The 9,688-nt window shown below is 57.1% G+C and overlaps 1 protein-coding gene across 1 annotated transcript in view; it reads left to right on the top strand.

Annotated features, from left to right (window-relative positions):
- Positions 1-9,688, top strand: part of KCNT1 (potassium sodium-activated channel subfamily T member 1) — a gene marked incomplete at its 5' end in the record, with an annotated part of 24,442 nt that overhangs the window by 1,509 nt on the left and 13,245 nt on the right. Inside the window, 12 exons of the mRNA XM_035900085.1 lie at positions 1,119-1,176; positions 1,533-1,581; positions 2,620-2,679; positions 3,514-3,588; positions 3,935-4,018; positions 4,531-4,625; positions 6,405-6,585; positions 6,681-6,845; positions 7,684-7,820; positions 8,069-8,132; positions 8,947-9,055; positions 9,613-9,688. The exon at positions 9,613-9,688 is cut by the window's right edge and continues 32 nt beyond it. Coding sequence (XP_035755978.1) covers positions 1,119-1,176; positions 1,533-1,581; positions 2,620-2,679; positions 3,514-3,588; positions 3,935-4,018; positions 4,531-4,625; positions 6,405-6,585; positions 6,681-6,845; positions 7,684-7,820; positions 8,069-8,132; positions 8,947-9,055; positions 9,613-9,688 — 1,153 coding nt within the window. The remainder of the gene's footprint in view (positions 1-1,118; positions 1,177-1,532; positions 1,582-2,619; positions 2,680-3,513; positions 3,589-3,934; positions 4,019-4,530; positions 4,626-6,404; positions 6,586-6,680; positions 6,846-7,683; positions 7,821-8,068; positions 8,133-8,946; positions 9,056-9,612) is intronic.

Here is a 9,688-nt window from a genome sequence, read left to right as displayed (position 1 = left end):
GGGGTGAAGACGCACGGCGGATGGTTTTTCTCACTCCAGCTGTTGGAATCGGTAGTTTAGCCAAACTTGCCAGTCTGGTGGGCTTTGCTCCCTGCTTGAGCCCCATGGACAGGCGTGTGGGCGTCCGCTGGCCCTGCACGGCGCACGGGGGGGAAGGTGGTGGAAAAATTGGGCATCACTTTAATTTCCAAATGCTGTCTGGCTCTAACGGTCAGGAGTGGCCTTCAGACACAGGCAAGAGCTCATGATTACAAGGCATCGCCACGCACGTATTTTCTGAATCCTGGTGCCCTTGAAGACACTTATGCCAAATCCCATTTAAGCATTTGGGAAGGAAATATGTTTTGCCATTTAGATCCCCGAGGTGACAGATAATTACATACATCAGCTTTGCTCTGGGTTTCAGGATCAGCCTATTTTTAATATGTCCTTGCTTTGTTTAGCTCACATACAGTGTGGGGTGGAGTTTTTTTTCCAAGAGCTGGGAGACTCAGCAATTTGATTTTCTCTTTGTAAAGCTTGCAGAGTACCAAATACATCTGCATTGTCCGAAAGTGCTTTCAAATCTGTAAGAATTAATTGTGACGCAGATGTGGATCCTGGAAAGGTTTCGCACGGGGGAGTCCGCTTTCCCGAGGGCGCGTGGCAAAATCAAGGCTGCCCAGGGGGCAGGCGTCCCTCCCAGCAAGGTGCTGCCTGCCTGGCTGGCTGCTCAGGGCCCAGCTAGCCCTGTCCTAGAAGCCAAAGCTCAGCAGTTTTTGCTAATTGTAACTGGGTGATTCCCAGCGGCAGCCCTGCGTTGGAGCGCTGTGCACAGGGAGCCCCGTGCCTGGCGAGTACCAGCATTTCACAGCATCTCTGGTACAGGCTGAAGTGCCTGACAGGTCTTATTCTCCACTAATGAGATGTTAAAATGGCCCAGGTGGGACAGGCTCCCGTGGAAAACCCTGGTGATAGGGACCAGTGTGCGTTTGGACCCGTGGGAGCCTTGGCCGGGGGCGTCCCCCAGCATGAGGACAGAGCGGCGAGGGCAGCCCTGGGGAGTCCACACCAGCACCCCTTTTCCTTCTTCCCACCCCCCCAACTGCTTTCCCCTGCTTTGTCTTTCTCTTCTCCTAGCTGGGAATGCGAAAAGCAGAATTACACCGCGTTCAACCAGTCCACGAAGATAAACTGGTGAGTTGAGGGTTGCTCCGGTGCTGGGGTCCGGCTCTGCCAGGATGCGGGAATGCAGCGATGGATGCGGCTGGTGCTGGCAGCTGCCCGTGGCCATTTCTTGGTCATGGGGCTGCGGGAGGGATGTGGAGCAGCATCCCGGGATCAAGCCCATTGACCAGTGCCTGTGGCTGCACCCTTGGGAATGGCTGATTCCCAGTGCAGAGGCTGCCTGTGCAAACTGTGCAGCAAGGAACACCAGACCCAGTCCTGTGCTGGATCCCGCGTCAGCGATGGCCTCGGATTTGCAGTCGGTGGGCAGTAAAGTCACTGCAAGCTGGGCTACCCTTTAGGTCCGGTTTGAATTCTCTTTGCAGGTCACACATCTTCTGGGTGGATAGAAAAATGCCACTGTGGGCTGTGCAGGTGAGTGCCCAGACCTCGGGCATGGTTGGGCAGGGGCACAGCAGGAGCTGGGGTTTGACGGGTCCCTGTGCATCCTCTGCCCACAACAGTGAGGGGTGAGGGCTTCTCTTGGGTGAGCAGAGAGCAAGATGGGGCTTCTGCTGGGAGCAGCAACGTGGCCCTGGGTGAAAATCCAAGGGACCGGTAGGAGAGGAAAAGCTGTAGGAAGATAAAATCATGAGGCTGGCTCAGCTCCTCCCCAGCCGGGGTGCAGCCGCACCGGTACTGGGCTATTTTCAGGCCAGGCAGCTGCCTGGGGAATCACAGAATCCCAGCATGGCAGGGGTTGGAAGGGACCTCAGGAGATCACCCAGTCCCACCCCCTGCTCAAGCAGGCTCACCCAGAGCAGGGGGCACAGGACAGTGTCCAGGTGGGGGTTGAGTATCTCCAGAGAAGGAGACTCCACAGCCCCCCTGGGCAGCCTGGGCCAGGGCTTAGGCACCCTCCAAGTAAAGAAGTTCTTCCTCATATTCAACTGAAACGTCTTATGCTTCAGTTTGTGCCCATTGCCCCTTGTCCTGGCGCTGGGCACCACTGCAAAGGATCTGTCTCCATCCTCGTGACCCCCACCCTTGAGATATTTGTACGTGTTGATGCGGTCCCCTCTCAGTCTTCTCTTCTCCAGGCTGAACAAGCCCAGCTCCCTCAGCCTTTCCTCACAGGGGAGATGCTCCAGTGCCCCCATCATCCTTGTTGCCCTCCTCTGGACCCTTTCGAGGAGTTCCTCATCTTTCTTGAACCGGGGAGCCCAGAACTGGACACAGTTTTTTCTTGTAGGAAGGTTGAGCGCCCGTCAGCTTCTGCCCAGGGCTGCCTGCCTGCCTGTTGCCCACACGAACGGGTGCAGAGCAATCAAACGGACAGCCCCGCGTCTGCGATACCCACGGGCTCCTCATCACCCGGGGTGGGGAGGGCTGGGCAGAGGTGCTGGCAGGCGCTGATGGGCGGGCAGTGCATCGGGTGAGCCCTCCGCAACCTTTGCCTGTCTGTCTCTGCAGGTCAGCATCGCTCTCATCAGCTTTCTGGAGACCATGCTGCTCATCTATCTCAGCTACAAGGTAAGTGCCGCCGGGCGGGCGGTGGAGAGCGATGCGCAGGCTGGGGCTGACCCCCCGGCGTGAAGCCATTCCTCTGTCTTTGAGCTCTCTGACGCCTGGAGCATCCTGAGACGACGCTTGCCCGGCGATGTCTCGGCTGCCTGTGGCTGTTTTCCTTTCTCGCTCCCCCTCGGGCTGCTGGATGAGTGTTCGGCAGAGCAGAGCTGGGGGATCTCTTCTTTTTCCACCTTCCTTTAAATTCAGACGTGTTTTACAAAGGGTCACTGCTTTTTTGGGGGGTGGGCAGGTTGATGCACGTTGAGTTTCCTAAGGTTGAGGACCTGGAGCTGAGCTCAGCAGCATGAGCCCTGCTTGTGCCGAGGTAGCAGGCACTGCCCCGAGCCAGAGAGGGAGAGGCACAGGCTGACTCTTTCAGATCAAAACCTCTTAAAATGGCCAAGAAAAGTGACCGTAACAAATGGCATCTTCTTGGGGTCCCCGGGACACTTGGCAGAAAGGTCTTGGACCCTGCGTCACCCGCCTGGTTTGGGTGCCAGTGATCTGTATTGGTCGCTCTCATCCTGTGTCCTTGCGCAAAGCATTCCTGTCCCCTGGCTTTGGGCAGCAGCAGACGGACAGAGGGACGTGGTGGCTGCAGAAAGGGCTGGACAGTTTGGGAAGGTGGTACCGATGTCTGCCTCCAGCTCTGCCTCCCTCCCCTGCAGGCAAACCCTTCTGCCTGCTCTGGCCTACTTCCCCCATCTAGCAGGGGGCTGTGGCAGAGCGGGAGCTTTTTAATTGTCATTTGGCACATTTTTAAGCTTATTTAATGATTATTTGTTTTCAATCCCTCAGGGGAACATCTGGGAACAGATTTTTCGCATTTCATTCATCCTTGAGATGATCAACACAGTGCCATTTATCATCACGGTGAGCATTTCCCGGTGACATTTTAAAGCAGCTTTAAGTTTGAGAAGTGCTGTAGTTTTGGTGGTGAAATAAAGAATGGATGTCTGGCCGAGAAGTGTTTAAAGCTGGCAGGGAATTTTTTTCTTCGAGTTTTTTTCAACATCCTGACTTTCTCTGGAGTGTTATCCCCAAACCCACCCTCTGTTTTCAGCTGCCCCACTGCAGCCAGGGGGAGCGGGGCCGCTTTCGGTGGCAGACGGTGCTTAGTTTGGAGTCGGATCCTTCCCGACAGGGTTGGATTTGGCCGTTTATAGCTTTTTCTGATAGAGAACACGGATTTTTCCACGAGTAACTCTTGCTTTCATAGATATTCTGGCCTCCTCTGCGGAATTTGTTCATTCCTGTGTTTCTGAACTGCTGGCTTGCCAAGTACGCCCTGGAGAACATGATTGTGAGTGACCGGACGCACCCCAGCCCTTTCGCCCCGGGGCCCTCTGCCCTGGGGATGCCAAGGGCGGCGTGGGGGGGAGCAGGGCCATTGCCTGCCGCCGGTTCTCAGGCAGGGTTTTGGTGCTCGGTGCATGCAGCCGTGCTGGGGTTGGTGGGAGGTGAGGCTTTGCCAGCTGGTGATGCTGGGCTGTGGACCTGAGCAGGAGCCCTTTGGTGTCTGAGCCATGTTGACTCTGTTGGCTGTGCGTTGACGGGGATGGCCTCTGGCTGTCCCCAGGCTGTGATATTTCATTTTTTTTTCCAGCCATTTCCACGCGCCCACTCAAGCTGTCTTCCCCAGCAGCAGAGCCCAGATCTGCTCCCAGAAATGCACATCCCTTTCCAAGGGCCAAATTCTGGCCTGACCTCCATCTGCAGGGGCATTGCTGGAACCAACAGGACAGCAGCTGGTACTTGGAGGAGCACTTTACCCTCAGCCTCCCTGAGCTGCTAAGTCCTCTCCTCTCTTCCCAGAACGACCTGCACCGAGCCATACAAAGGACCCAGTCTGCGATGTTTAACCAGGTGCTCATTCTGATCTGCACCCTCCTGTGTCTCGTTTTCACGGGGTGAGTGTTGCCCTTCGTTTCACCAAGCCACCTTCTTCGCCCAGGGAAATCCCCCTTTGCATGTCCCAGGGGTGACTGGCGGACCCGGGCTCTCGCAGGGCTCACGGGAGGGGGAGGTGGGGTGGGACCTTCCCAGCTGTGGTGGGATGGTGCTGCCAGGACATAACGAGGGGATTTGTGAAGCTGGAGGAGATTCTGCCTTTAAGTGGTGCCTTCTAGCTTGATTTTTCAGCCTGAGAGGTTTATGTGCCCTGAAGAAGGCATAACTGTTCAGGGCTGCTGATCAGATCGCACTCCCAAGCCTTTGGCATCCTTTCTTTGGTAATGGGACAAATCTCAGTTCCTTGGGCTGAGTTTTGGAACTGGGGGAGCCATGGCGAGGAGGGTGCTCCAGGTTTCCATGTGCATCCATGGGCTTTGGCTTGGGCACACCACCTCTGCTGGAACTTTGGGAGGACCCCCTGCCCCATCAGCCCCCCGGCGCCAGGCTCCCTGCCTTGCTTCATCCCCCAGTGCGCTGAACACTGGGAAGATCAATTCCTATTTTAGAAACTAATTATCCTCCCTAATGATAGGATTTTAACAGAGAGTTTTTATCGGGCACGTGTGAGGATGAGGGCGTTGTCGGAGGGAGATGGGTGATGTGGGCACACGAGTCTCCGGCAGGGTCAAGGGCAGGGACAGCAGCTTCCCGTGGGAACACGGGCTCGGACGTGCGTGAGGGCTCATTCACCAGGAACCATTGCACTTGCTGGCTCCGACCGCACTCTTCCTCCCCACCAAGTTACCATGGCTGCTGAGCTCATTTCTGTAATAAGCCACCAGGGCTCCTGCTAATTAACTGGGCCCCTTACCCCACGCATTGCCAGCAACAAGGGCATCTCTTTATAAAGGAGCCAGTCCTCATCGCTGGGTACTTAGCTTTGAGTGAGGCTTCTTGAATTTTCCTCTGGCTCCCTTGGTCCGGGTTTGAAGCACATATAATGCCAATTAAGTTGTTGAATGGACAGGAAATGAAGCTGTCAGGCTCATGAGGCTGTGGCAATAAAGTCGATCCTCTGATGTGAATGACTAATGCAATTGCGGAGCTCATCGGTGCTCCCTGCCCGTGGCACCTCCTGCCCGCCGGGGCCGTGGACGTGTTTCTTGGCGGATGCAGCAGGGCTACAATTCAGGTCCAGGATGACTTAGGTGATGCTTGTGTTTAGCAAGATGACTTTGGAACGGCAGGTTTGTGGAGTTAGGCTGCCCGCCTAGCTGCAGGGAGTGAGGCAGCTCTGCGGCACGGCTCTGCAAGGGCAGCGGCACGTGGCCGAGGGTGGGCGATGGGATCTGCCTCCTGCCTGCCGGAGCGCATCCCCCGTCTAAGTGAGAGCCCTTCCCGCAGGCTGAGTCCCCCGGAGCCTCACTGGGACAGCTGCTTGCTTCCACATTTTGGTTTTTTGCAGTGCAAGGGTACCCCCAGGTGATGTTCAATGTGCCGTCCACAGCATGGTCTTACTGTGACCCATCACTTGGGACCTAGACTTCCCCAGGCTGCTTTGGTGAGCAGCCACATCAAACTAACTCCTCCATCTGTAAGCCCAATTAGCTGAATACTATCTGCTGGTGGCATAAATCCACTGCTGATGTTGCCAGCGTGTTACAGACACATTTCCTCCCTGGACATGGGTGTAAGTCACCCTGTAGGGCTCCCCACTGGAGCAGGAGCTACAGGCACCACCCATTTCCCAGGCAGGGAAGCACTTGCTATAATGTGTGCCTGCTTTCTCCCTCCAGGACCTGTGGCATCCAGCATTTAGAAAGAGCAGGCGAGAAGCTCTCCCTCTTCAAGTCCTTCTATTTCTGCATCGTCACCTTTTCCACCGTGGGCTATGGAGACGTGACACCAAAGATCTGGCCCTCCCAGCTCCTCGTCGTGATCATGATTTGCGTCGCCCTGGTCGTGCTGCCACTCCAGGTCAGACCCATGTGGCCAAGGATGGAAGGGGATGCAGAGCTTGCACCCGGGCATCCCCACCGACGGGGACGTCAGCTCTTTGCCTTTGTTTGCAGTTTGAGGAGCTCGTCTACCTGTGGATGGAGCGGCAGAAGTCGGGAGGCAATTACAGCCGTCACCGTGCCCAGACGGAGAAACATGTCGTCCTTTGTGTCAGCTCCCTCAAGATTGATCTCCTCATGGACTTCCTCAATGAGTTTTACGCCCACCCGCGCCTGCAGGTGAGGACCAGGCATGTTCTCATGGTCAGCACTTGCCCTTGCCAGGCTCGCAGCCTCGCTGGGCACGGCCGGGTCGCTGCTGATGGTGAGTGCCCTGTCCAGCTACAGTGGCTGTAGCAAAGAATAAGGTAAAAACTATCCAACTCAGCACTGGAAAGCACGTGCTCCGCTGACCAAGGTGCCAAGTGGTAGCCTGAGACTTTGCCATCTCAACCATGGGGCTCTCTCTACCTGGTCCACCCTGTTTTCCAGCCAGGCCTGTTACAGCACCGTGTGAGCACACGGAGGGGGACCAGAGGGACTTGGCTAGATTTGAGGGTGTCTTTACTGAAGGAAGAAACAGAACATGCAATTGCTAAACCTCGGTGGGATTTGCCCTGCTCTAACTGCAGTATCCCCACATAATAAGTGATCTTCAGGCAAATGACTGGGCCTTCCATCTCTGCAGGACGAGAGCATCACAGACATGTTTCAGATTTCCATTTCATTCCAGCACTCACATATGCTTCATTCCCATCACCCAGCCTTGATTCCACACATCCAAGCTTTAAAATCCTGCTTGTTTCCGTAACTGCAAGAGGCTCCACTTTGCTGTGGGCGTGCAGACATGCCTGCACTGGCTTTGCTATGCAGAAGGGAACGGTGAAGCTGCCAGTGTGTTTTCCAAGACCCTCGCAGAGCCCTGGAGCAGGGGCAGGGGGTGTCCCACATGGGAGCAAAGATCAGAAGCCGCAGAGGAGCTGTTCCCTTGGGCAGCAAAGCCCCACTTCCCAGCTTGCTGTGGCAGGCACGTGCGGGACCTCCAGCCTGCCGACCCATGGGAGCCTCTCTCTTTCAGGATTACTACGTGGTGATACTTTGCCCAACAGAGATGGATATCCAGGTGCGGCGGGTCCTGCAGATCCCTCTGTGGTCGCAGCGTGTGATCTACCTCCAGGGCTCTGCGCTGAAGGACCAGGACCTCATGAGAGCCAAGTGAGCAGAGGGCCATGCTGCACATCCACGGCGAGGCTGGTCTTGCTGTGCTGCTGAGCTGCCTGCAGGCCTTGGAGCCGCTGAGGAGGGTCCCCAGTAATGTCAGCCTAGATGCATGATGGTGATGGGTGTCCCTGCATGCCTTCGCTGGGGTCTCAGAGGGGGCTGGCAGCACCCTGGCTGGTACGGGCAGGTGCCCAGCTTTGCTGGCCCATGCAACTCATGGGGTTGCTGCTCTCTGTTTGCAGGATGGACAACGGAGAAGCCTGCTTCATTCTCAGCAGCCGAAATGAGGTGGACCGCACGGCAGCGGTAAGCCAGGCCTGGGGCACGGCACACTGACGTTATTCATTCCTCGGGCCAGAAGGGGCTGGGGTGATGGCTGGGGGCTGGGGTGATGGCTGCATCTTGCCCCTGCACGGCGCAGGAGCACGCTGGGAGGCAGCCGGGGCAAGAGCGTGGGGTTCACACGCTGAGCCGTGTCCCCTGGGTGCAGGCTGCGCAACCCCGCATGCCCTGGGACACCCCAAAACCTCCTCGCCTAATGCAGTCTTACCCCAGCCTGGGCAGCCAGGGCTTTGCTGGGAAGATCGTAGTTTTGGAGCCATGGGAGAGGGAGGCGGTAGCAGCAGTGCCGGTGCCGGGGACGCTGCCTGGGCTGTGGCAGTGGCTCCTGTCTGCCCGTGTCCTCCTGAGCCTGTGCGCCACCACTGGAAGAGTCTTTTCTGCAGGTGCTGATGTGCGGAGCAGAGGGGACTTTACTCCCTCCCCGCTGCCCAGGCACTGCCTGGCCCTTCCCTCCTTTGGCACTGGGCATTTGAAGCTGCCAAAGGGTCCCCGTGGGCAGGCAGGGGCTGCAGAGGAACACAACGGTGGCATGGGGACGGCATGGGGACATGTGGCAGCCCGCTGCCGACTGAGCCCCTGCCGGCTCGCCTTCCCTCTGTCCCAGTTTGCCATCAGTGCTGGGTTTTGGGGACCAGGTTATCCCCCGTTAGCAGTGAGGAGGCCTTGCCATATGTCTCCATGGCAGCTGGGTGCTGTGCACTTCATCCCGGGTGTAGGAGCATTGGGAAAAATCTGATCTGCCATCTGACAAGTCCCTCTTGCTCTTCTCCTTGGCTAGGACCACCAGACCATCCTGAGAGCCTGGGCTGTGAAAGATTTTGCTCCAAACTGTCCTCTCTACGTTCAGATCTTAAAGCCTGAAAACAAGTTTCACGTCAAGTTTGCCGGTGAGTCGGAGGGGCTGCGTGGCAGCAGGGAGCACTGCTCGCTTCGCTAGCCTGGGCTGCCTTACCTGCCATCATGGGTGGTTCCAGCGGTGTTTCTGTCTTGGAGCAGTCCATGACCTGGTGCTGAGGCTCCTCCTGATTGCTGGAAGTTATTTTAGGGCTGCCAGCCCCTTTTATCACGATGCACATTAAAGCCTGCAGCAACACGCCTGGGGCCGGGGAGAGCTGGCCCCGGGCTGCCCTGGGGTGGGCTGCGTGCGGGCACACCGGTCCCACGTGTACCTCACTGTGCATCCCTGCGGATGCGGTGGGGTGGCCTCTGTGGGCTGGTGTCCACCTGGCTGGTTTGTAGCCTGCATCCCTGTTTGCCTGCCTGCATTATCCCATTCGTGGTGTTCCCCATGGGCTGCTGATGGGCTGAAAGCCCTCCTGGACTGGCAGGAGGAAGAAGCACCCAGCCCCCAATACCACCCCAAAATTACGGCATCCCCGGACTCCACAGGCCAAAGAACCCGGCCACCCCCCTCCCTGCCATGACAATCCCCTCTGCCTTTCAGATCACGTCGTCTGCGAAGAGGAGTGCAAATACGCCATGCTGGCGCTGAACTGCGTCTGCCCCGCCACCTCCACCCT

This window comes from Egretta garzetta, unplaced genomic scaffold (assembly GCF_000687185.1).
Source record: "Egretta garzetta isolate BGI_Z169 unplaced genomic scaffold, ASM68718v1 scaffold608, whole genome shotgun sequence".
In the NCBI taxonomy this organism is placed as follows: domain Eukaryota; kingdom Metazoa; phylum Chordata; class Aves; order Pelecaniformes; family Ardeidae; genus Egretta; species Egretta garzetta.
Note: the sequence above shows the minus strand (reverse complement) of the source record. Positions and strands in the feature narration are given on the sequence as shown.